General features: G+C 43.5%; 1 protein-coding gene across 3 annotated transcripts in view; it reads left to right on the top strand.

Moving 5' to 3' along the window:
* The window catches only part of Pde6c (phosphodiesterase 6C), a 56435-nt gene that overhangs the window by 9693 nt on the left and 20125 nt on the right, over positions 1-26617 (top strand). For all 3 annotated transcript variants that reach the window (XM_032895487.1, XM_032895485.1, XM_032895486.1), the window contains exons 4-14: positions 812-952; positions 10158-10232; positions 11288-11352; positions 11444-11510; positions 13717-13764; positions 17723-17872; positions 18753-18896; positions 20048-20116; positions 22009-22155; positions 22388-22495; positions 22844-22953. In XM_032895487.1, the coding sequence (XP_032751378.1) occupies positions 812-952; positions 10158-10232; positions 11288-11352; positions 11444-11510; positions 13717-13764; positions 17723-17872; positions 18753-18896; positions 20048-20116; positions 22009-22155; positions 22388-22495; positions 22844-22953 (1124 nt within the window). The remainder of the gene's footprint in view (positions 1-811; positions 953-10157; positions 10233-11287; positions 11353-11443; positions 11511-13716; positions 13765-17722; positions 17873-18752; positions 18897-20047; positions 20117-22008; positions 22156-22387; positions 22496-22843; positions 22954-26617) is intronic.

Genomic DNA, 26617 nt, shown 5'->3' with positions numbered 1-26617 from the left:
ATTCTCAAACCGTAGTCCCAGGTGTCCTCTCACAGTCATCCTTCCACCCAGCCGTCCTCCATCTGTATGCACAACCGGCTGGGCTTGTTCAGTCTGTTCTGGGTGCCTGCGGGCTCTTCACCTATGATGCGATGATTACAGTACCCACCTCATACAGTTGGCATAATTATTAAACAGTCATTAGTTCTCATTTAAAGCTTTTAGTTCCTGGGTCACCATCAGAAAAGAATCACTCATTTGTGGTTTATTGTTTCCCTGGGATAGAGGTTAAAAGAGGCATATCAGCAGCCATGATCTTCGGGTCCCTCATTCGTATAATACAGTAGTGGGCCCTAGGATGAATGCATTTAGGTCCCTCCCCATTCCGACTTTCCAGGTTAGGTTAACTCTGAGTAGCTAAGGATGCATGGATGAGTCATGTGACTTCCTTCCCACGAGGGCCAGTGGCAGCCCTCTGATACTGGAACCTTCAAAAAAGATTAAGAACATTTGTCCTTTGTGCTGGCTCCATCCTGTGTCCTCCTTTTCATAATCCCATGGTTTGGAAAACGTCTACCCATCACCCCACTTAGAGAACCCATAATGTTTGTTGGTAGTTCAAACTAGAACTGCAGTTTCTTGTGAGATGTGTTCATTTTTTTTTGATATACTTCATGCTTTCTTTGAACTAATATTCACTTTCTGTCTCTGTCTCTCTCCTTCCTCTTGTTTGTTGTTGTACCTCCTCCTCCTCCTCCTCCTCATCCTCCTCGTCCTCCTCCTCCTCCTTCTCCTCCTCCTCTTCCACCTCTTCTTCTTTGCTCTCTTCCAGATCCTTATGTGGTCAGCCAATAAAGTGTTCGAAGAGCTCACTGACGTTGAGCGACAGTTTCACAAGGCCCTGTACACCGTCAGAACATACCTGAACTGCGAGCGCTACTCCATTGGTCTTCTGGACATGACCAAGGAGAAGGTTTTCATGTTCCATGTGCATCCTCTCCCCTCGGTCACCTAGAAAAGGCATACCCGAATGAAACATGGCCCATGGATATGCTATGTAAAAAACCAGATAGCAGGAAGAAGCGCTGTGAAGGCACAGCGCTAGTGGGGGCAGTAAGGAGCAAAGTGACACAGGCTTAATTTAAAGTTTGTCTTTTCTATTCTGCACCCATATCCATCACCAGCAAGTCTCCTGTTTTGATTAATTAATAGCCTTTCATTTTAGACTAGCTTTATGGTTATAATAAATGGAAGAGAAAATGCAGAATGCCAATATCATCTACCACTCTCAACTCCAGTTTTCCTGTGGTTAAAAATGTTGGGTTGGTGTGGCGCATATAGAGTAGCTCAGCTCTAAGAACCATTGGGATAAAGAAAGGCTATTGGGATCTTTGTGAGTCGCCACTTTGATGGGTATCCTGTCAGCTCTAAGGATTTCCTGGTGGAGCCTTTGAAGCCATTCATGTCATCTGCAAAGTCATGTATGCTGACTTCTTCCTTTCCTGCTTGTGTCCCCTTTCATTCATTCTTTCGTCTTAGTGTCCTAGCTAAGACTTGAAATATTATATTGAACGGGAGTGGAAAGAGTGGACATTCTTGTCTTGTTCTTGAGCTTAGTGGAAATGCTTCTAGATTTTTCCTCATTAAACACAATGTTGGCTGTAGTTTATCCTACATTTTCCTGTATTCCTAGTTTTGTCAGGGCTTTTATTATGAAAGAACGTTGGTTGCATTTTGTCAAAAGTTTTTCTGCTTCTATTAAATGGCCATGCAGTTTCTGTACTTGAATTCATGTGTGAGGCAGATGCATCACAGTTACTGATTTACATGCTTTGAGCCATCTCTACCCTTCAAGCTGACTTGATCACGATGAATGATCATTTAGATGTGTTCTTGAATTCGGTTTGCAAATATTTTTTTTTTGGAGCTGGGGACCGAACCCAGGGCCTTGCGCTTGCTAGGCAAGCGCTCTACCACTGAGCTAAATCCCCAACCCCTAGTTTGCAAATATTTTAATGGGAATTTTATCATCTGTGTTTATTAGAAAAACTGACCAGTATTATGAGAGAGAGAGAGAGACAGAGAGAGAGACAGAGAGACAGAGAGAGAGAAGGACAGAGAAACAGAGACAGACAGAGACAAAGAGATGATATTTTATTAGGATATCAGAGTAATATGGTAATATTGGCTTTGTATAATGAGTTTAGAAACCTTGCTTCCTTTTCTGTTTTATAGAATTATTTGATAGGATTGGTGTTAGTTTTTTGCAGAGGTCTGCTAGAATTCTATAGTGAATCCACCTGAACCTTTACTTTATTGTTATTATTATTATTATTATTATTATTATTATTATTATTATTATTATTATACTGCTTGAATCTTATTACTTTCTATAGACCTATTTAAATTACTGATCTCTCTTGATTTAACTTTGATAAGTAGGTCATACTCATCTAGAAAGTCATCTGTTTCTTTAGGAGATTTTGTTGGTTTTGCTTTTGTTTTTTGTTTTTTTAGTTTAGTGGAATTTAAGTTGTTAAGGTATGTTCTTAACAATTCTCTGAATTTCCTTGGTATCTGTTGTAACCTTCCTCCTTTCTTTGCTAGTTTTATTAACATGCCCTCCTCTTCTCTTCTCTTTCTCTTTCTTCTCTTCTCTTCTCTTCTCTTCTCTTCTCTTTCTTCTCCTCTCCTCTCCTCTCTCTCTCTCTCTCTCTCTCTCTCTCTCTCTCTCTCTCTCTCTCTCTCTCTCTCTCTCTCTTCCCACACACACATCTGGTTGGGTTAGCTAATAATTTGTCACTTTTAGCTTTTGAAAGAACCAACTCTTTGTTTCATTGATTTTGTGTTTTTAATTACTTCTTTCATTAATTTCTTTCATGGTCTTAATTATTTCCTTTTGTGTACCGCTGTTGGGTTTGCCTTGTTCTTTATTTTCTCAAGGCTCTAAGGTGAATCCTTAAGTCATCTGTGCAAGAAATCTCTGACTTTTTAAATGTAGGTACTTACAGCGGTGACCTCCCTCTTAGAACTGCTTTCTTTATGTCTCATAGGTCTGGGTGTGTCTTTATTTTCTTTCAGTTCTGGGAATAATCTAATTTCCTTCTTGATTTCTTTAGTAACCTGCTCATCATTCAATTGTAATCTCCATAAGTCTGTAAATTTTCTGTTCTTTCTCTTGCTGTTGATTTCTTGCTTTACTCCATATGGTCAGATATGACACAAGAAGCTATTTCTATTTTCACATATTTGTTGAGACTTACTGTGGTGGTTTGAATTTTAAAATGTCCCTTACAGGATCGTGTATGTTAACACTTGGTTTCCAGTTTGTAGTAATAAACCTTTAGGAGGTGGAGCCTTACTGGAGGAAGTGTGTCACTGGTGGTATGGGGATGGTTGAAGTTTGTCGTCTGTTCCACTTCTCTTCTCTTCTTTTGCTTCCTGTGTGTGATTGAGTCTTAGTTAGTCTTTCTATTGCTGTGAGGAGACACCATGACCATGGCAACTCTTATATAAGACAACATTTAACTGAGACTGGCTTCGGTTCAGAGGTTTAGTCCATTATCATTGTGAGGAAGCATGGAGCACTCAGGCAGACCTGGTGCTGGAGGGGTAACCAGTTCTATATCTGGATCAGCGAGACAGTGGGCCTGGCTTGAGCATCTGTGCCCTCAGAGTCCACCCCCAGTGATAAACTTCCTCCAACAAAGCCACATCTGTTCCAACAAGGCCACAACTCCTATTAGTGTCACTCCCTATAGGCCTATGGGGGTCATTTCCTTTCAAACCACCATGCAGTGAAAATATAATCAGTCGGATTCCTGCAAGTGCCACCAAGCCATGGCTTCCCTGCCATCATGGACTCTGTCCCTCTGGTTTTGGTCATGATATTTTACATAGTAACCGAAAAGTAATCCACTTGCATTGTGTCCTAATATGTGACCTGACTTCAGAGAAAGTTCCATTGGCTTCCGAGAAAAATGTATCTTCTGTAGTACTTGGATACAGTGTTCTGTAGGCATCTATTAAGTCCATTTTATCTAGGATGTCATATGACTTCTTGATTTCCATGTTTTTTTGGTTAGGATGGCCTCTTTATTGATGAAAGTAGGATACTGAAATCACTTATTATTACTGTGTTAAGGTTTATTTGTGACTTTATGTAGTGTCTTATGAAACTGTGTGTCTCTATGTTTGTTGTGTAAATATTTAGAATTGTAATGTCCTTTTTTTAAAAGAAGGAAAGTTGGTTTGTGGTTTCTGTTATCTAAATTGCTCTTGTCTTACTTTTCCTTATATAATTAATTTACAGAAATGAAATGCCTTTTTGATGGATTATTCCACTGATCAGTGTGTGACCTTCTTGGTCGCCTATGAGTTAATTTGATTTCAAGTCGATTGTATGAAATGTCAAGATACTGACTCCCATTCCGTGGAATATCTTTTTTTCATCCCTTTCCCCTAACCCAGAATCTCTCTTTGAAGGCATAGTGTGTTTCTTGGAGGCAGAAACTAGATAGGTTCTGGTTTGTTTGCTCAATATGCTAGTCTGTGTCTTATGATTCGGAAACTAAGACATCGAAGAGTTATTATTTAAAGGTGTGTAATAATTTATGTCATTTTGTTGATTTTGTAGTGGTTCGTGTTTTCTTGGTCCCCACTTATTTAGCTATGATCATGCCCCCTTTAATTTTTTGTCTCCACTGTCCCTGACTGTGTTTATCGTTTTCTTCAGCTTGAAAAATTCTGCCCAATATTTTCTCCAGAGATGACTTAGCAGTCACAACTTTTTTTGCATGCTTTTTTTTTTTTAAAAAAAAAATCATTAATGTTTTTATTTCTACACCAATTGCAAAGATAATTTTGCAGGGTATGGAAGCCTGGGTTGTCAGCCGAGGTTTTTCAAGACTTAGAATGCGTCTTTCTCTGCCCTTCTGGGTTTGTAAGTTTCTTTTGTGAGTATTGCTTGCAAACCCAACTAAGACCCTTGGGGTGGAGGTAAGAAGGCAAAGAGTCAATGAGCAGACTCGGGAGTCAGGCAAATGGCAAAAGTAGACTCATTTATTGTAAGAACTGGGCAAACCTTTATACCCACCTCCCAGAATCTCATTGGCTCTCAAGTAGTCAGATGTGGTGCTGTCTCTTTCTCATTGGCTCGCTCCATTCCTGATTCCAGCATCAGCTGTTTCTATGCGTGCAGGCAGATTCTAGGCTGGCTCAGGAGGAAATATCAGCTGTGTGTGCCAGCATTGTGGCTGGGCTTGCTTGGCCCACATGCAAGTTTGGCTGTTACACTTATGGGCCTGCCCTTATATGTAACCTATTTTCTCTTGCCACTCTTAATATATGTTCCTTTTCTCTCTTATTTACATTCCTTGTGCTATGTATTTAGTGTTTTAACTGTGATATGATGTAGGGAGTTCCCCCTCCTCCTTGTTTTTCCTATTTGGATTTTTCTTGCCTCTTCTACTCCGACAGACCTCTTGTTCTCTAGGTTCAGGCAAATTTCTGCTGATTGTACTGAAAATACTGTCTATGCTTTCTGCATGGAGTTATTCTTTTTCTATGCCCATAATTAATACATTTTGTTTCATGGTGTCTCAAAGTTCTTGCATACTCTGTATGCCTTTTAATAAATTGACTATTGTTTTCAGCTGAGTGTACCGATCTTGTCTTCAAGGCCCACTGTTCCGCCCTTCCTGTGAGCCACACTATCAGTGAGGCTGTCCATTGAGTTTTTAATTTGAGTTAGTAAAATCTTTATTCCCAGTATCGTTTCAGCTCGTCTTTTCTTCCGTACATTTGTCTCTTTATCAACCTTGTTTCCACATCGTACACTGGCTTCCTTTCTTTTACACAGTCATTTAAGAGTTCTCCTGGAATTGATTCAGGCATTGGTTTTTGTGTTCTTTCATTTCGTTAAACATTTTTATCTTTACTCCTTTGGAAATTTCTTGTCTGGAATTTCATCTAAGTCACTGTCGTTGAGGGGCATTTATGTGAGATTTTGGAGGGGACAAGTGGCCTTGAGTTTTCATGTTGGGTATTGTTTTGAGATCTGTGTATCAGGAATTGGATGTTGATTGCATTGAAAAAAAAAAAAACCTACTTTGAACTTAAGTCACCTTTTCACCTTCGGATGAAAGTGAGTGCAGTGTTCAGAAGAGAACTGGCCATAGTAGGTTGAGGCATCGCTCTCCTATGTAAAACACTCAGACACCAGACTGTATTCCCAGCCCGACCCTGTGCCAACAGTCAATACGCAGAGGGACTATAGGGACTACCTAGGGAAATAGTGACGGTTGGTTGTGCAACAACTGCCCCTTAACTACTCATTATTTTAGGGAGTAAGAGGGTATTGATAACATCGTGTGCGCTAACAGATTAGTCATCATGGGTGTAGTCAGTGGCAGGGAGAAGTAGAAGAAATCCCAGTAAGATGGTTGTACTGGGATGATAGAAGAAAGTGGAAGAGAAAATGCATCAGGCCTTGAAGACAAAATATAGGAAAGGTACCTTCCATTGAAAACAATAATACATTTATTATTTGTAATAAATTGAATTTATTTTTATAAAATGTAAACTTTTTATAATATATCTTATAGAATATAAATTTTTAAATAAAATATATTTTTTATATTTTATAAAATGAAAACATTTTATGTTTCATGAAATATATAATTTTACATTTTTATAAAATATATTTTAAAATATTTTAATATGATATAATTTTTATATAAATATAAAATTTTTATATAAAAATGAAATAAAATTATTTTTAACACATTTATTTTGAAATCCCTCAGGGCGATGAGGGAATTTAGGTGACAGGCAGACTGGAAAGAGAGACAGGCTACAAGGTGGTGTAGATAGCCTTGTCTCTCAGATGACTGAGGCACTAGGACCCTACGGGCTAGGCAGATAATGTTCTTTGGGAAGAGAAAGAAGCCAAGAATAGGAAGAGGCAAATCTGAGAGGAGAAGAAAAGCAGGCAAGCAGGAAGCAAGCAATCTACAGCAAGAAGAGAGCCGAGATGGCCTGCTAAGATGGCCTTGGGTACTAAGCAGGAGGGACAGATGAGGAGGGAGAGAAAGACGGGTGGAGCCAAAGGTTGCAAGACTGATGGTCTGAGGCTGGCTCTCCCTCATGCTCCTGCCTTTTGCCGTCCTTCTGAGGCAGCATCTTAGTATGAATCCCCGACTGGCCTGGTACTATTTAGCCCAGGATAACCTCAAATTCAAACAATGCTCCTACTTCAGCTTTCTGAGTTCTAGAATACAGGCATGGACCACCACGCCTAATTTTTTGGTAACTCACAATTCTTATCTTTTAATTTAAGGAAGTGATGGTTGTACATATTTATGGGGTACAGTGTGATATTTTGATATATGCATATACATAAATTCTGAAATGGTTACACTAATCAACATGGTGATCGCTTTACATAGTGATACCATTTACGTCTAGTCCCATGACAGCTTTGAAATATATAATACATTGTTTTTCTGTAATAAGTCCTGAGAATTTACTGCCTGGCTGGAACACTGTGCTATTTGGACAGCTCCTTCCTGTCCAGTTGACAATGGCTCTACCCATAACCTCTGGTGACGATGTTCTGCCTTCTGCTCCAGTGTTGGATGCTTTCAGATTCCACACGTACATTGCATGTTTGTCTTTTAGTGCCTAGCCATCTCTCTTACCACCAGATTTGCTGACACTGTCAACATCTCTCTCTCTCTCTCTCTCTCTATATATATATATATATATATATCTTCCCTCCCTTCTTCTCTCCCTCTCTCTTTTCCTTCCTTCCTTCTGTCCATCTGTATTTCTATCCTTCCTTCCTTCCTCCTTCCTTCCTTCTTCCTTTTTGAGGCTGGATAGTATTTCATTGAGTACATTCAACGTTGTCTTTGTTCATTCATTGATAGATATGTCAATTCCATGTCTTGGCTAAAGCTCATATATTTTCATTAGAGAGTAATAATCTGCCCTAAGGCGGCCTGATTCTCGGTAGTGAAGGCCATTGTGGTTGCTTCTAGTTTGGGGCACTTATGAATAAGGCTGCTGTATCCACCATGTACAGGTTTGTGTGTACATACACTTTCAACTAGCTTGAGTAAATGCCAAAAAAAAGTCGGATTATTGGATCATCCAGGGAGACTGTTCATCTCTATAAACACTGTTAATCCGTCTTGTCTTCCCAAGTGACTATCATTTTCGCATATCTGCATTCTCACCAGGTCACTCTATTCAGGTTTCATCCATTTCGTGACATGTGGTACTGCGTCACCATTTGGATTTGCAGTTCCAGCCGCAGACAACATTGAACGGTTTTCACCTGCGTAGTTCCCATGGTGTTTCTTGTCTGGTGAAATGTCTGTTCCGGTCTCCTGCTGGTTTATAGGTGGAGCTTTCTGCTTCCAGATGGTTAGATTTCAAAAGATCTTTACAGCCAGAAGTGATAGCACATGTTTACAATCCCAGCACTCCCGAGGCCGAGGCAGGAGGATAACTTAAACTTAAGACAGCCTGAGGAAACTGGAGACTTTGAATACTCTGGATACTAGTCCTGCAATTGCAAATATTTTTCTCCCAGTCCCTTCATTCTTTTCTGAGAAACATTTCTGGAGCAGACATTTTAAATTGCAATAATCCCCAGTACTTTTCTCTCTGTACACTGTGCCCCTGTGCTGTGTCAAAACAAAACAAAACAAGGAACAAAGCCACCTGCAAACTCAAGCTCATCTGGATTTTCTGTGTCCACTTCCAGAATTCTTATAGTTTTGTGCTTTATATTTAGGCCTATAAGTCATTCTGAGCTTTTTTTTTTTAATTAAAGAAATAAGATTTCTTCTCTTAATGGATGCCATGGTTCCAGTACAATTTGTTGAATAAACCAATTTGCCCCTGTGACCTTTGCTCCTATGCTAAAGATCAGTCGTGTGTGTGTGTGTGTGTGTGTGTGTGTGTGTGTGTGTGTGTGTGAGAGAGAGAGAGAGAGAGAGAGAGAGAGAGAGAGAGAGCACACTTCTCTCCAGTCTCTTCTGCTTGCTGATTTCTCTCCCCGCTAGTCGCACACTGCTGTGGTTGCTACAGACCTGACGCAGGGCTTGAAGTCAGGCACTGCCAGTTCTCCGCCTTGATTTCAGCAAGATTTTCCATCCCTCTGGTCCTTGGCTTTCTCACCAGCAAAGTGGGGACATCTCTTTTATCGGCTTTGAAAATCTGATATACACACGGTATTGAGTACATTGTAGGTACGTAAGGTTAGTAACTATTTGACGTTTCGTATCTGAAAAAAAATCTTAAAAGTAGAAAGGAAAGAAATTATCATTATTCGTAGTATGATGCCCTCTCTCATCTTTAATTCTCTTGGAAAGCTGAGATTTCAAAATCCATTTGTCTTTCTTGCTATTCGTGTAATTGGCAGTTGTTTTTCAAGGTCACTGTTCCAAGTGGGCAACATAAGACCCTGCAGCAGAAGAAGAGCAGGGTTCTAACCCCTGCTTTGTGACTGCAGGATGCTTGGGGTGCTTTTGGCCACAAGGGAAACACCGCTTTTATCATTTTTCAAGTGAGAGACACCTTGATCCTGTAGCCCCTCAGCTGACTCCCCCAACCCCATTCACTGGCCCAAACGGAACCACATACCTGCCCTTACATTAGCAGAGTGCTTCACGTAGACCTCCAATAGACTGGGCCACAGACTTTCCTGAACAAATTACCACCTGACATCTAAGCAAAATGAGGATCAACTGTCAAGATGGGGGGGAAAGGGTGTTAATTAAGGCGACTGACACTGCAGGCTGCTGTGAGCGACCTTAACTAAGCTTCTTAACCCACCAGGCTTTAGTGCTTGCCTACAAAGCAGACACTGCACACTGCAGGCATTGTACATAGAGTGCTTTGAACGGCATGCAAGAGTGTGGCATAGGTTGTTTATTTAATCTTGGCTATAGGCGGAAGTTGTGCTGTTCCCATTTAGCAGGTGAATACAAGATAAGCAACTTGTATACAGTCACAGGTTCGTAAGCAATATTGCTGAGAATTACAGGTTATTTTTTCAAGCCTAAAATTGCCAAACTATGTAGAGTAGCATAAAGTATACGAGTGCCTATAACTCATATAAGTCATGGACAGCTTGTTCGATAATGTTTAAATATAATTGTCTCCAGGAATTTTACGACGAGTGGCCAATCAAGCTTGGAGAAGTTGAACCTTATAAAGGACCAAAGACTCCAGATGGCAGGGTAAATGCGAATGTCTTCTGTGCTGTCTGTGTATGATGCCAAGAGACTGAAGTGCACAGAGGAGAGACCCTGCCTGTCCTTCTCTGTCCTGTACAGTTGGGTAGACCTTAATCTCGCAGGAAGCTATCGCTTTCCTTTTCCACAGACCCCAAGCTTTCTGGGTGAGTCTGTGTATCTCTGCGTGGACGGAAGCATCAGAGTCAATGGAACAACATTCTAAGATGTGCTTGGTCCCTTTTCAGCTGGGCAGGATGACTTCCTGGGGGCTGGGTTATATTTACAGCCACACTCAACTGCAAGCTTCATGGGGGAACGGGGAGAGGGAGTGTGTTTGCTTCTGTACCACCATATCCTCAGACCACGAAAACCAGAAATTGACAAGTTTGTCAGGGCCTCAGATTCTTCATCTGCCCCATTCAACTTCCAGCATCAGCAAGGCATCCATTAATCTCTGTTGTGAAGGTGCCTGCTGAGATTAGCCAGTGAGAAGAGATCTGTGTGCTTTCCACATGATAAATGTCTGCTTGCAGTTGATCAAATATGTGATTTCTTTTTCCCTAATGAAGTCATTAATGTCAGCTCCATCTGGACAACGAGAAGTAATCAGTTAAAAGTAAAGACACATTTCTGGGTGGTTTGGTAGTCAGACACACCCAAAAGCTATTTGGGTAAATTTAACTTTTTAAAATGACAGTGGGGTTGGGGATTTAGCTCAGTGGTAGAGCGCTTGCCTAGGAAGCGCAAGGCCCTGGGTTCGGTCCCCAGCTCCGAAAAAAAGAACCAAAAAAAATAAAATAAAATAAAATAAAATGACAGTGAACCCACTCGTGTGTGTGTGTGTGTGTGTGTGTGTGTGTGTGTGCAGTCAATACTGTTTCTTATCTGATTTTAGGACTGTAACTTATATATGAAGAGTTTAGTAATTTACATTATACAGAAAACTGTGGCTAGGAAATTAGATGCTATTTATAAGACTTGTAAAGCACACATTCTTCGGTGAAGACTATTTTGGGGGGGTGGAATAATGTTGTGCCCACAATCTCCTTCCTTCCTAGGAAATCATCTTTTATAAAATCATCGATTACATTTTACATGGAAAAGAAGAGATCAGCGTGATTCCGTGCGTGTTTCCCTGAAGTAGTCATGGGAGTTGCCACTGGGGTTTCGTACCCGATCAGTATGTTCCAATGACTTTTCTAATCTTCTCCAAGGTCACCTCCAGCAGATCACTGGACGCTTGTTAGTGGATTGCCAACATACGTTGCTGAAAATGGATTTGTAAGTCATTAGACAAACTTAAAGGCTACAGTGCATTATGATGTGCAAAACACTTACTAGTTACAAAATAAATACAGCCACTGAATCACAAACGAACGAGGCAAGGGTAGATGGCTTTCTTGGCATAGGAGAAAGGGAAGAGGAATCTAGGGAGGGAAATGTTGGTTAATCAGGATGTTGAAATTATATCAAAATATTCAGTTAACTTGAGAAAGATTCATCCATTTCTCCACTTTCTACTCTGAAGCCATACGCCTTTCAGACATCTGCTTTAAAGCCAGGGATATTAAAAGTCAGTGGCTGTGACTCATGATAGTTTCAATTCCATTTCAATGCTCAGTGGTCTTAATATGATCGTGAATGTTTTCTGTGAGGTCTCAGGTAAAGGCTGGAAAACACGTGTCCATGTCAGAAAGGCTAGGGGAAAAAATGAAAAAAGAATTGATTGGTTTGTATCTTTAAACCACATTTGGGGGATCCACAGTTCAAGAAATAACATTAAATATTCAAGTTAGATCATGAAATTAAGGATGGCACCAAAGAGTCCTCGGGTTCTTAACTTATGACTGCTCACGGGAACAGCAAGATTCTATAATCCCAACAGTGCAGGGGCTGAGCAAGAAGACTGCTAATGCTATGCCATGCAAAGCTACGTAGGGCAATCCAGACTCAAAGAAAGAAGCAAGGCGAGCAAACAAGCAAAAACCCCCAAAGGAAATACCCACAAATAAAGAAACCAAAGCTTCAGAAGGGTTCCACGTTTTCTTTGTAAGGCTAGAGGACAAAGAGTAGACATGTTTCATCCACTCCTAGAAGACACTTAACATCAGCTCACAGAGCTTGGAGGGCTGGGTAAGATACACTTCGACCTCAACACAAACTGTCAGGTTTTTTTCCCCAGAATTTCGTGAGTGGGTAAATGCTGGTAGAAGTATTTACACCAGAAGTAGTCTCCATGGTAGGGGTATTTGCACTAGGGTTTCCCCTGACCCTTAGTCAGGAGAGCCCATCCCATCAGCCCATCCTGTCAACCTCTCTTTGGAGTTTCCAAATCATGATTCAAGTTTCACCCAGTGGATCTGAACAGAGCACTAAACCTTTTTGGACTTCAAAGCCCTCATCTTTTAAAGGAGACAATGACTCAACCATTACCACCCAGACTTGAAATGCTATCATTTTAAGTGGAACTCTGCTAGAAGGGAGAATAGAGTCTTGCATTAAGACCCACCTGTGCATACGACCCAGGGAGACAATTCAGAGCAACTCAAGATGGGTATGAGAAACAGTCTCCGAATTCTGTCAGTAAGCGCAGTATTTCATACGGAATTCTTACTTTAGAGCGGGTGAAACATCGCCTGGCCTTTTCCCCTTGCCCCTCAAGCCACCTGACTTTTTTCCCCTCCATCTTTATTAACTTGGGTATTTCTTATTTACATTTCAATTGTTATTCCCTTTCCTGGTTTCCTGGCCAACATCCCCCAACCCCTCACCCTCCCCTTCTATATCTATATGGGTGTTCCCCTTCCCATCCTCCCCCCATTACCGCCCTCCCCCCAACAATCACGTTCACTGGGGGCTCAGCCTTGGCAGGACCAAGGGCTTCCCCCTCCACTGGTGCTCTTATTAGGCTATTCATTGCTACCTATGAGGTTGGAGCCCAGGGTCAGTCCATGTATAGTCCTTGGGTAGTGGCTTAGTCCCTGGAAGCCCTGGTTGGTTGGCATTGTTGTTCATATGGGGTCTCGAGCCCCTTCAAACTCTTCCAGTCCTTTCTCTGATTCCTTCAACGGGGGTCCCGTTCTCAGTTCAGTGGTTTGCTCAAGCCACCTTACTTTATAAACGAATAAAGCAAGATCAGCCCCCACGCTCAAACCTGCCTCAGCAGGGCAGTCTTTCTCTTTTGCTTGGGCTGAGGAGTTGTTTGGTAGTCGAAGGGCATCACTTGGATGATGACATCACTTGGAAGTGGGAGAGTGGGGAGGAGCAAAGATAGCAGGAAATGCCACTCAATGGCATAGCAGAAGAGGAGGTCACTTCAGTTAGCAAATATGGCCTAATGTATGGAGCATGCCTTACTGTGTTTACCAAGCAGCCAAGAGCTTCGTGGGAAACTCACCCCCAACATGCCTTCTCTCACCCTCCTCCGTGGGCTTTCGTGGTCTTAACCTCACCATGTTTCAGAGTGACTCTGTCTCTTACTTCACAGATCTGTAACATGATGAACGCCCCTGCAGATGAGTACTTCACATTCCAGGTAAGGGTGGCCATAGCCCTGCCTCATCCCTCAGGACCGGGAGCTGGGTGGGTGCTCCCTCTTTCTCCTCATCCGTGGAGTCTAGCTTATGTGTGCCTTAGGTGTAGTCAGCTGCCACGCACGGGGCCCAAGCTCCAAATCTCTAGCTTGGCCAATGACCATCAAGACGATTCAAAGAAGGGGTCTGAGAGAAGAAAGATAAGAGAAAAGCGGAGGTGTGTATGTGTGTGTGTGTGTGTGTGTGTGTGTGTGTGTGTATAACTGTGTGTGTCTATGTGTATGTATGTGTATGTGTCTGTGTGTGTCTATGTATATGTGTATCTGTGTATCTCTGTATGTGTGTATATGTATTTCTGTGTATATATATATATATGTGTGTGTTTGTGTACGTGTGTGTATAACTGTGTGTATGTGTGTCTGGATGTGTATGTGTCTGTGTGTGTCTCTGTATGTGTGTGTGTGTAAGTGTGTGTGTGTCTGAGTGTGTGTATGTATGTGTGTCTGGATGTGTATGTGTCTGTGTGTGTCTCTGTATGTGTGTGTGTAAGTGTGTGTGTGTCTGAGTGTGTGTATGTGTGTGTGTCTGAGTGTGTGCGTGTGTGTGTATGTATTCTGTATACATGTGTGTCTGCGTGTGTGTGTGTGTGTGTGTGTGTGTGTGTGTGTGTGTGTGTGTGTGTGTGAGCACATGCATGCACACTGCCATACCTCCATCCCCTCCTACTCTTGGTTCTGTAGGGGCAACAGCTGAGCCTGGTGCATGGCTGGTGCTCTTAGCCCTAATTTGCATGACTGATTGGCTGGAGACATTGTATGGCCCAAATCCAGCCTTGTGGCGCCTTTCTCGGCAGCCCTTCCTACAGTATATCGTGACCGTGATCTGAAAAAGAAAAAAATTCTTAGCGGGTCCCTGGATTTTATCTCCTTTCATCGCCACCCAGGAGCCCACTTCCTGGAGAGGAGAGCCCCCAACCAGCCCCTCTGTACTCACCGCTTGGCTAACCCACCGCGGCCCACCGTCACAGCTGTGGCTTGCGTGTGACCCCTTAGGGTTCACGTGTTGAAAGCTAAATCCCCCAGTGCTTGTACACATTCTTTCTTCATGGCTATACTGAGGCACAACAGAGCAGATGAGGGTGGAGCCCGAGGCACGGGAGGGACATCGCTAGAAAAGGAAGAGGACTCAAGTTGGCACCTCCAGCCCCTCTTGTCCACTGATGCTCTCTAACATGTTATGATGCAGGGAGCAGCCTCTCTGAGACGACGGGGCCATACTCTTACACCTCTCGCTCTCTCAAACTGCAGGAGACTTAAATTCACTTCTTCTCCTTAATAAACCACCCAGCCCATGCTCGTCTATGACGGCAACAGCAAAGCGATCGTAGCGTCGACTAGGAGCTCGTCTTCTTCAGAGCTTCGTCTAAGTCTCCGTAACGACCCGGCCACTATCTCTGCTTCCTGGTCCCTTTGAGAACTAGATGAAGTTGCTGTGCCAGCGTGCCGCAGTCTCTCCTCTCTGCACGCTGGCACTCCCTGTCCTGCATTTCATAAACATTAAATCCCCGATCGGGGTCAGAAGTACAGACTTCCCTCCCAAGGGCACCACTAATGTCTGTCTTTCTCTGTGCTGTTTAGACCTGCAGAATCCCATCAATGCTTAAATGGAAGAGATAGCTTCCTCTGGGTGTGGGTGATCCCTCCCCAGCAGCGACTAAACCCTGCCTTGGGGAAACCCAGACACAGCTGTTAGGATAAACAGAGGCTTCCCCCGGCTCTGCCTGCCCATCCCTTTGCTTACTGATGCGGAAACACACAAACACCATATGGTCCTGCTGTTTCTTGTACCTCCCTTCCTACAACCAGAACTTGCTTGTGGTTATGTTGTACCCAGCGGTGGCCCCTAAATCTATAGCAATTGTGTGCCAGGGTAGACTGCACTGATAAGAAAGGTGAACGGTGAATTTTTAAGTATCTGGACCTGGAGCAGCTGCTGTGGAAGCCGAGGGTGAGGGTTGAGTTCATTCAGCATAAGTAGGTGCGCACTGAGGCTTGAGGAAGCCTGGAGCAACACTATGAAAAGGATGGGGGCCCCTCACTGTGGTTTCACGAGTCCCTGAAATGGAACAGATCTCCAGTCTACAGTGATTTCCCCCAGAATCCCAGCACATTTCAGTATGGTACCCCTGGAAGCATGCTTATCAGAACAGGGCTACTGTGTTCTGCACTCACGTTTGCTCCAAGGCCCTGCCTCCCAGATAGTTACTGAACATGACATGCCCATCCCAGGAGGCAGCCAGACTCCTCAGATGGGAAACATTGGCCTAGGAAAACCCAGCAGCTGTACAGATTGCTCCAGAGCTGGGCTGAGGTGACTTTACTCATGCTGTGTCCGGCATTTTCGTCATAGTCTGGGTAAGACTCTTGTCTATCAAATAGTCTCTAGCTCTCTCCTCAAATCCCACCTCCCAAGAATGGACTAATACAGCCAGAGAAGGCTTCATGGTGAGCTGAGACTCAGCCTAAACCTCTGTGGAGGGCTAAATCAACCATGAAATGTTTGAAATACCCTCATTGTGGGGTGCTGAGTCTTTGGATCCACTTGCCTTAGCCATATACTTATAAATATACTCCGTGGATCTCTTACTTGAGAGGGCATTAGAATTGCTGAGAGAGGAGATATACCCAGATTCCTGAGACTACATAGGCTTAAAAGGAATCTGTTGTGGAGGCTGGAGAGAGAGCTCGGTGGTTGAGTTTGTTCTTTTCTTTCAGAGGACTAGAAATGGATTCCCAGAATCCATGTTGGGCAGTTTACAGCTCCCTGTAACATCAGTGAATCTGGTGCCCCCTTCTGGTACCTGTGTGCACTTACACACACACACACACACACACATACACACACACATACACATGCACACCTACCCACTTTCCACCCCACATGTATAAACATAATTTAAAATTTTAAGTATATATAAAAAGAGAACATTTTTTAAAAAAAGACTCTGTCGCCTTCAGCCACACTTTGAGAAACACTTCTGAAGGAATTGGTCCTCATCTCTCACCAACGTGGGAGCATCTTGACGTAGGGCCTGTGGTTGACTCTCACTTGCCCTAGCAACAACACTAGCAACATGGCTTGGTTTTGGCTTGTCAGCAGGCCTCACAGGTTTTTACTATAACCACAACCTACCATAAACTAAAAGATTATTTGATGGATTAGACAAAAATTATACTAAGTTCTTCACTAGAGAGATCCTAATGTCAGAAGTTAACTTCATTGGCATTGCAAGATGTTAAAGAGCAAAGGGAACAAAGAGGTCATGTAGAGATAAGAAGCTCTTTCCATCCCCAGAGCTGGGGAGGGGGGTCAAAGGAGAAAGAGTCAGAACGCAGATGCCCTTGTTCTGGTTTGTTTGAATGGATGGCTTAGAAACTTGTCCTAACCGTGTTCTGACCCCGAGACTTTAAAATAAGCCAAGCAGTGGGTGGGACGGGGTGGTTGTAGGTGTAGTGGAAAGGTACCTTGTGCTGGTTGATTCAGTTGATTCTAATAATAGTGAGACCGGAATAAGGTCTATGGGTTGTATATTGTCTGTTCCATGCTTTTGGTACTGTACCGAAGTTACATGAAATGTTTTCATTGGTGAGAACCGGATGAAGGGTCCATGGACTTCTCTGTACATTTCTTTCTTTTTTTAAAGATTTATGTATTTATTTTATGTATACGAGTACACTGTAGCTGTCTTCAGACACACCAGAAGAGAGCATTGGATCCCATTGCAGATGGTTGTGAGCTGGGAATTGAACTCAGGACCTCTGGAAAAGCAGTCAGTGCTCCCAACCACTAAGCCATCTCTCCAGCCCTCTACATTTCTTTTGAAACATCCTGTAAATCTATACTTATTTCAAAAATAAAAAGTGAAAATGTTAAAGTAACAATTTCCCTTATTGTTTATAGAAAGGACCAGTCGACGAAACTGGCTGGGTCATTAAAAATGTCTTGTCCCTGCCTATTGTCAACAAGAAAGAAGACATCGTGGGTGTGGCTACGTTTTACAACCGGAAGGATGGGAAACCCTTTGATGAGCATGACGAACACATCACTGAGGTAAGCGTGGGAAAGAACGGCAGATGTATCTGATCATATCACAAAATGATGCCAGCCGTGGAGCTACTCCTGAGTCTGCAGGGATATTGTGAAGAACATGTAAGACACGAGTCTCATAATTGTAATCAGGATATCGTTACTGTGCCATTTCTGTTTCCAGATTGCTATATACTGCAACATTTTGTTTGATTTCACCCAAAGTCTTTCCAATCCTATAAAAACATTGAAGAGTACTTTTTATTCCTCCCTTTCTTTTTATAATCTCTCTCCTTCTCAGCCTCAAACTTCTGTCTAATTTTTAGCTCCTACTTTATTTTATTCTGTTCGGCATTCCTTTCCTGCAGGAGAACATCCTTGAGGCTTGGCACTTTGAAAAGCAAAGCTTAGTTAATTTTACTGTCTGGGCAATAAATTCAGTTTTTTCCCCCTTAGGTTGATACAAAGAACTGGGTTGGCATTGTGAGAGAAGGAGGGCTCCTGAGTCCCAACCCTTAGCTGAGGAGCCATCGTTAATTGATGGCTGCTGGAGAAGGGTCAGTTTTCTTTAGGAAAGAGCCCCTGAGAAGCTACTTATGCTCCAGTAGCTGGTTCCACACCCACGCACATACAGGCAGCCCTGAGTGGATCTGAACACACAGGTCATGAAGTCAGGAAGTCATCCTTGATAGGGGAGGAACTAGAAAGAAGAGAACAGAGGTGAATTTGATTAAAGAGATTATATGCACATATTCATTTCTCAAGCAATAATAATTTTTTAAAGGCAAGAACTGGGTTGGTGGTGGTGGAAGGAAGATCAGTATAGCAAAGTATGCGGGGTTTTGTCCACAAAGCAATTTTTATTTAACGTTAGAGGATCTGAGTCACCGTTCTTCCACTTCAGACTTTAACCCAGTTTCTTGGATGGTCTCTTTTAAACACCGATACCTATGAGCGAGTGAACAAGCTGGAAAGCCGAAAGGACATTGCTCAGGAAATGATTATGAACCTCACCAAAGCCACCCCTAGTGAAATAAGCTCTATTTTGGTAAGTGGGGAATCCAGGCCTGTGAACAGCAGGTGGCATTGGACTTCAGTTTCTGCAAACCACCGGTGAGCAGAGGCTTGCTTCTGGGGTCAAGAGATGAAGATGGAGGAGAGGTCGGGGAGGAAGGAGCCCTGTCAGCTGGTAAGCTTTTCTTCCTGGAATTCCAGACCACAGTGTTACATTAGCACTTTGTGAAAAACAGCTCCTGAGTTTGTAGGAGCAGAAACAATGTATCTGGATTCATGTATATCAGTGAGGAAAAGAATATTGTGAAGAAGAACAACATGTCAACCATTATCCTAGCAGGCTGTGTAACAACCAGTGTTTCATCTCAGTGGCCTTCGTTAATAAGCATCTATCTTCTCCTTACTAGCTGTGGGTTGAGCGGGCTCTAATTGACCTTGGTGACCCAGCTGTGAGTCTCGTTTGCCCTATGGCCTCTTATCTTTTGTGGACCAGCAGCAACCTGGTGATTTTAAAGTCTTTGCTCACATGACAGTCTCTAAAATTCTCACTGGCTAAAGCCAAGTCAGGCGATCGAGTCCAATATCATTTTCTGATGAGGAAGCCGGTGGATTTTTGCTGAAAATGTTCTAATTACCACAAAAGTAAGGGGAAAACACCCCACAATCACTTTTTTTCTTTTTTGCTCTTTTTCCTAATTTTTAGAGTGTGTATTTAGATGTAGTCTGGTGTTGTTGTCTGGTTTGGGTTTGCTGGGGCCATTAAAAGTTAAAAAGATTTTTGACTAAAGTATTTGAGATGATAAAGATGAGGTCATTGGCGGGAATCCTTGAAACTGCTATTGGCAATCAAAAACAAAACAAAAATCCAACCAATCAACCAACCAACCAACAACCAAACAAACAAACAAAAAACCCTTTTCCTTTTTTGCCTACCTATAGCCCATAGCTTGGTTTTAAGACAGCTACTGCTACATTTTGGAGAGTGAGAGAACTCAATTGTTTTAGGGTATTTCTTGGAAACAATTCTTCCTAATCACTTGCTATCAGTCTTTCCTCATGCAAAAGGTCTTCATTTGTAACAGATGGGTGGCCTATTTTAGATATAGCTCGACTGGTTTTAGCAATAGAGCCATCAGACAGAAATCTCTGTAGGAATTCCATACTTCCATTGTGTTTCCATTTTAGAAATTTAAAGAGAAGTTAAACGTAGATGTAATTGAAGAATGTGAGGAGAGACAGCTCCTGGCCATATTGGTAAGTGTTTCCTTCTGATCCTGGTGCCCTTTTAATAAAACCTGTTTTGAACACAGACTCTCATTTTTCAAGCAAATGTTGATTTTCTTCTTCTTCAACATTATCCAAGACTAAAAAGAAAGTTCTTCTGTTGACTGACTGTTTTAGTCAGGGTTTTTTTTTTTTTTTTTTCTACTCCTATACAAAACATCATGACCAAGAAGCAAGTTGGGGAGGAAAGGGTTTATTCTGCTTACACTTCCACATTGCTGTTCATCACCAAAGAAGTCAGGACTGAAACTCAAGCAGGTCAGGAAGCAGGAGCTGATGCAGAGGCCATGGAGGGATGTTACTTATTGGCTTGCTTATCCTGGCTTGCTTTCTTATAGAATCCAAGACCACCAGCCCAGGGATGGCACCACCCATAGTGGGTCCTCCCACCCTTGATCACTAATTGAGAAAATGCCTGACAGTTGGATCTCATGGAGGCATTTCCTCAAGGGAGGCTCCTTTCTCTGTAATAACTCCAGCCTGTGTCAAGTTGACACACAAAATCAGTCAATACACTGGCCTTTTGGTTTCCTGCTTTTTCTTCATCATGGTTCGATATAGTTCATCCCACAAAGACCCTTTACAATTGCAGCTAAACTAGATGGCTGCAAGAGTTACCTCAGGATCTAGGGAGACTGGCTATGTTTATCGTCTTAGTAGCTTTGGGTTGCAGAATGGCCATCCCAGAGGGCCTGCCTGCCAGGGTGACAGAGCAAAGCCTTTCTCAGGCCAATGACCATGACAGGAGAGAAAGCACGAAGAAGGAGGAGTTGGCAGCAGCTGTGTGGTCTACCTCAGACCTACAGGGGAACTCATCTCAGTGACAGTTGGCCAGGTGCACTTTTTACCCTCAATACCGTGAAAGTACAGGAAAGCAGGTCACTTCCCTCCATGAGTGAAGGTTCCCCTGAGCTCAGTTTCCATACATTTGAGCACCAAATGGCAGGCATATGCTTGCTTTAAGTAACACTGGTTTCCGAGGGCTGGGCTGCTCCTTGTTCTCTGCTCCCTCCTGATAGTCCCAGTGACCTCCTGTGTCCCCCTCCTCACCACTATTTCCTCTATGACTTGTCTCCTGCCCTGGCAAGTCCTATCTCCTTCTCCCTTCATCCCCTCCTCTGTTCCTTTTTTCCTCCTAGTAGCTCAGCTTTGGAGATGTCCCTTCAGCATCTCCCTCATTCGATTGATGGAAACCTGTTCCCAACCATTGTTTCTCCCATAGCACCGAGAGCATGGTACCGTTCTCTAATAATCCTGAGCCGGCCTTCCTTGGCCCGAGTTTATAAATCATTTCACTACACTAAACTCCTTGTTGAAAAGATACGACTTTTTGTCTCCCAAGTCACAGCCATGACTATGTACCTCCTTTACCTCTCACCCCCACGTATCCCTAAGCCCTTTGAACCCACGACAGGAATCCCCACTGTAGAAAGAAAAGAGCCCCTGGGATTAGATTGGAGTCAAACCCACTGAGAAAATTTTAAACGTGGCTCTAAATTGCAGCTTTACTGGTTATCGGGTGCTAGTGTACACGGAGCTGGTATAAGCAAGAAGGGGAGTAGAGACAGAAGAGGGAACGGAGGAGAGAAAGAGGTTCCCACGTGCGTGCGTGCGCGTTCGTGTGTGTATGATATAGGTATGGATCATGTATCCTGGTGCACATGTGGAGGTCAGAGAATAACTCATGGAGTCAGTGTGGGTTCCAGGGATTGAACTCCAGTCATCAGGCCTGGGGACAGATACCTTGAGCTGCTGAACCACTTCCGCATCCCCTCCTATCAACCCTTTACCATTGATAATGGGTGTTCCGCATGGCGGGCTCTAGGCTGGATGTATTATGAAACAATCTGTCCTTCCAACAGAAGGAGGAGCTGCCGGACCCAAGAGCAGCAGACCTGTACGAGTTCCGTTTCAGTGACTTCTCCGTTACCGAGCACGAGTTGGTTAAATGCGGGCTGCGGCTGTTTTTGGAGATAAATGTGGTGGAGAAATTCAAAGTACCTGTCGAGGTCAGGTGGCATTCTCAAAAGCTGACTCAGTTGCTGGGCTTCCGTGATGTTTTCTGCGGTTCCAAAGATTAGCTCAAGTTAGGATTTCAAACTATCATTAACTTTGTGACTACACTGGCTTAAACTCTGTCAACAGCGCCAGCATACCATCTTAGATAAGTGTGCCCCGGGCCACCTACCCTTTAGAGTTCTGTTCTAAAGTCTGAATGGTGTTGTTGCCTTTGGGTAACAGGTTCTTACACGGTGGATGTACACAGTTCGGAAAGGGTACCGCCCTGTCACCTACCACAACTGGCGACACGGATTCAACGTGGGGCAGACCATGTTCACTTTGTTAATGGTAGGTACGGATGCTGGAAGCCACTGAAAGTCCTTGCAACTGTGAATAGTTCTCCTCTTGAGAAATAACAAGAAAAGGATATGTCCTGTTGTGTCGCCACCCCTCAGACTCTAACCCTTCTGCAGTTGGCTAGATTATCGACCAGAAACTCATAGGCTTACCATTGTAAAGGAAAAATGCAGGTACCTGCTGGGTTCTGAAACTTCCCTGGGATGCCACGAGACTCACTAAATAAAAACCTAATCTTTGGTAGAAACATGGTGACCGCCCCTTTCCTTGCAGGCCAACTGGGCTATACCTGGAGTAGCACGTATTGGCCGCTATAAATGTGTTCGTACATCTTTCTAGACTGGGAGACTAAAGAAATACTACACAGACCTCGAAGCTTTTGCCATGCTTGCTGCTGCCTTCTGCCATGACATTGACCACAGAGGAACCAATAACTTGTACCAAATGAAGTAAGTGAGGGTGCGTGCTGTGCTGACGGAGGCTGGAAGATGCTGGGGAGGGATGGACGCTCCCCCTCCTGTCCTCTGTGACCTGCAGCCCAGTCACTTCCTCTGCTGCTTTTAGTCTCAGGAGTGTTGTATCCCTCCCTGAGCTTCAAGCTCGGGATATCTGCTTTTTTCCCATGGTGTCTGCCCCCCCCCTCTCTCTCTTCCTCTCTCTCTCTCTGTCTCTCTCTTTGTCTCTCTCTCTGTCTCTCTCTCTGTCTCTCTCTCTGTCTCTCTCTCTTCTCTCTCTCTCTCTCCCTCTTTGTCTCTCTCTCTGTCTGTCTCTCTGTCTGTCTCTCTCTCTCTCTCTCTCTCTCTGTCTCTCTCTCTTTCTCTCTCTCTGTGTCTCTCTCTTTATCTCTCTCTCTGTCTCTGTCTCTCTGTCTCTCTGTCTCTGTCTCTCTCTGTCTCTCTCCCTGTCTCTCTGTCTCTGTCTCTGTCTCTGTCTCTGTCTCTGTCTCTCTCTCTCTCTCTCTCTCTCTCTGTCTCTCTCTCTCTCTCTCTCTCTGTCTCTCTCTCTCTCTCTCTCTCTCTCTCTCTCTCTCTCTCTCTCTCTCTCTCTCTCTCTCTCTGCTTCCACTTCTCAGGTTCCCAACTTTGTTCACATAACTTTAATCAGGGAATCGCATTCAGTTTTCCTAGTGGATTAAATCTCCCTTGCTCAGGTTAGAAAACACATCTTCTGGGGCTCCTAATCCTTCACTTCCTGGTCCTTTGGTTCCTCCACTCCCTCTCTCAGCTGGTTTTCTAGGCTACCGTCCTGCCACCTCCTTCTCTTGTCCCGAGGAAGGAAGTGTAAAGATACAGGTGCGGACTGTGTCGGGCGGATTCAGATTCACAAGTCATTTATTTCCCGAACCCTGAGTTCCTCCTCTGGGCGATAGGAGTTACACTAATGATCTGCAGCTGCTAAGATTGGATGGCATCAAGCATCTGAAATCCCCAGCCACACGTCAGCCTCAGCTCTACCACGTGACCATCCTCCAGCAGTAGTGAAGTGTTCCAGAGACCATAGGCTTGGGTCTGTGGGTTCATGGGTTCCGACTATTTCCTGGTTGAAACGTAGGCGACTCACTTATTCCCAGACTCAGTTTCTTAACTTTAAAATGGCTCTAACCTTGGCCTTTCAGAGATTGTTGTGGGGGTCAGGTGAGATTACGTCCATGAAACCTGTGTGTCAGGGACTCGAGATAAAGGCCAGTGAATGAAAAGCACGTTCTAAATCTGAACGGTCTCTTTGCACTTTGAACAACTGGGCTGTCAGCCTTCATCTTGAAAGCAGCATCTCTACTGAGACTTGATCCCAGGACATCATGCCTGAGCTGGCCATTCTGTCCTTACTAAGGCAAGGGTCATGGGGCCAATGGAGTCCTCTCTCATTCTGTTCTCATTCTGTGCCAAACAAACAAACAAACAAACAACCCTAAGACTTATTGGGTATCTTATCGGATATCTCTTTTTCACTTAATTTTTTTCTTTTATTCTTTCTGTCTTTCTCTTTCCAAGATCATGTTGCCATCTAGAATAGGCTAACCTTAACCTTATAATCGTCCCACTTCAGTTGGGATCACAAATGAGTCCCACCATGCCAGCAGTGTGGAACACCTAAGTCTTTGTAGACCTTGTCTGGTTCCACCTCCTGCTGCCTCACGTTATTCTCCTTTCAAGGATGAGTAAACAGACTCAGAAAGATGATGTCAGGCCTGCTTTAGGTTACAGTCAGCAGCAGAGCTGGATGAGGCCCCTTCTTGCTTGTGGGTTTTTGAGATGGATGAGGCCACATCCTGGCCTCATATTGCCCTGGTATCTAAGCTGTTGGTGCTTCCCAGATATTTCTGCAAATTTGGCAGAAGGAATGTGTGGTGGCAGAAGAGTTTCTTGACATCAAGACCAGGGACAAGCCATCTTCTTCAGCCTTAGCACAAGTGACACCCTCTGGCAGATTCATTAAGTTCCTCAATCAAATGCAGCCTTTAACTACCTGTTTTTAAAAAAGGCCACAGCGAGCCCCTTTATGTAGCCCTGGAGGGATTACTCAGAATTCCCCAGAGAGACTGCTACATTGGCAAATATAGTCATTGGAAAGGCTGACTAAGACTGGATTGTTCTTCTCGCTTTGATGGTAGCGGGAAGACCACCTGCAGAGTGCCCAGAAGCTATTGGGACACAGGGGACACCTCAGGCTTGACCCTGTGCCTTTGGTCTGATCACTTGCCTCCAGGATGTCTGACTGCCTTATCTCACAGACTATGCCCTCTGACAACACCCAAAAGCTCCTTTTTTTTTTTTCCACATTTTTATTGCCCCTCTGAGTTCCTGTGGACTCTGCTCACTTGTTTCTGCAGCCAGTTGGTTTTGTTTCATTCTTTATATTTTTAGACTTCTTTTCCCTCTCATCCCCTTTGCTGTTTTGTTTGGGTCTCTGACATGTCCATCTCCTTGGACAAATGCAGCGATAAGAAAAGTATTAAGAATTATGAATGCCCCCTCTATACCTTCCTGTATTTTGTAGTCTCCACTTGACTGTTTTGCATAATGGAGAAGACATCTGCTCACACAGCACAGCCCTCTCTCTATTCTTGGATGATTCTAATCACATCTAATGATGGTGTGTACTCCATGATATGGAACTGGAATTGATCTCTCTATATGCATTTTCTGCTTCTCCTGGTTTGGGTCTTTGGATCTGCAGGAATAAACATAGTCTCTCACCCATTGGCCCGTTCTCTATATATTAGAGAGAATTAAAACATCTTTATCCATTCTTCCTAAAGTATTTCCTTCTCAGGTTAAATACACTAAGTTTTGAAAACTTCGAGGGGTATGCTGCATAGTGCAAACTGACTCAAACTTATAACCCTCCTGCCTCAGCTTCCTGCATGCTGGGATTATAGGTATGCACCACACCAGCTAGCGTGAGCTGCTCTGTGAACATTAAAGTTCCCACCACAGAGTTTGTTTACCATGATTTCCCCCACTCACTTCAGCGTTTTTAATGTCATTTCCAAAGTGTGAATCCCAAAGTTTGACATGGTAATCCAGACATGTCTTGAAATACTTTATATTTAATCCTACTGAAATGGAATCTCCTAAAAGTCTTCAAAAATGTTAAAATTACATTTATTGAATGTGTGTGTGAGTGTCTGTGAGGGGGGGGTGAGCACCACAGTACACATGTGGAGGTCAGAGGGCACCTTTGGGGAGTCAGTTCTCTCCTACCTTGTGAGTCCTGTGGATATCAAACTCAGGTTTGGTGGCAAGCACCTTTACTCACTGAACCATCTTCCCAGCGCTTAATTCTTTAATGTCTTCTTAATTGAAATGTCCATTTAAGCCACACTTGTCAGACCACCACTTAAGTTTTTCCCCCCAGTTATTTTGTCATGTGGAGATCAGATAGTCATGTTTCATTTGAGTCTGGGTAACATCGTGCTTCAGAACAGAGCAAGGACACATGACTGGAGAGATGTTTCAGGGAATCCACCGTGAAAGCGTAATGAAGCCACACTCTTGGCTGTTTCATCCCAGCCATTTGAGTAAAAGCTGAGTGACCACAATCCCTATCCCAACACTCGTGGGAGAGTCCGTGAGGTGCCTTCCCACCTGACTGGCAGAAATCCCCACCCAG

This window comes from Rattus rattus, chromosome 2, assembly GCF_011064425.1.
Source record: "Rattus rattus isolate New Zealand chromosome 2, Rrattus_CSIRO_v1, whole genome shotgun sequence".
Lineage (NCBI taxonomy): Eukaryota > Metazoa > Chordata > Mammalia > Rodentia > Muridae > Rattus > Rattus rattus.
This window is presented reverse-complemented; position numbering and strand designations above follow the sequence as displayed.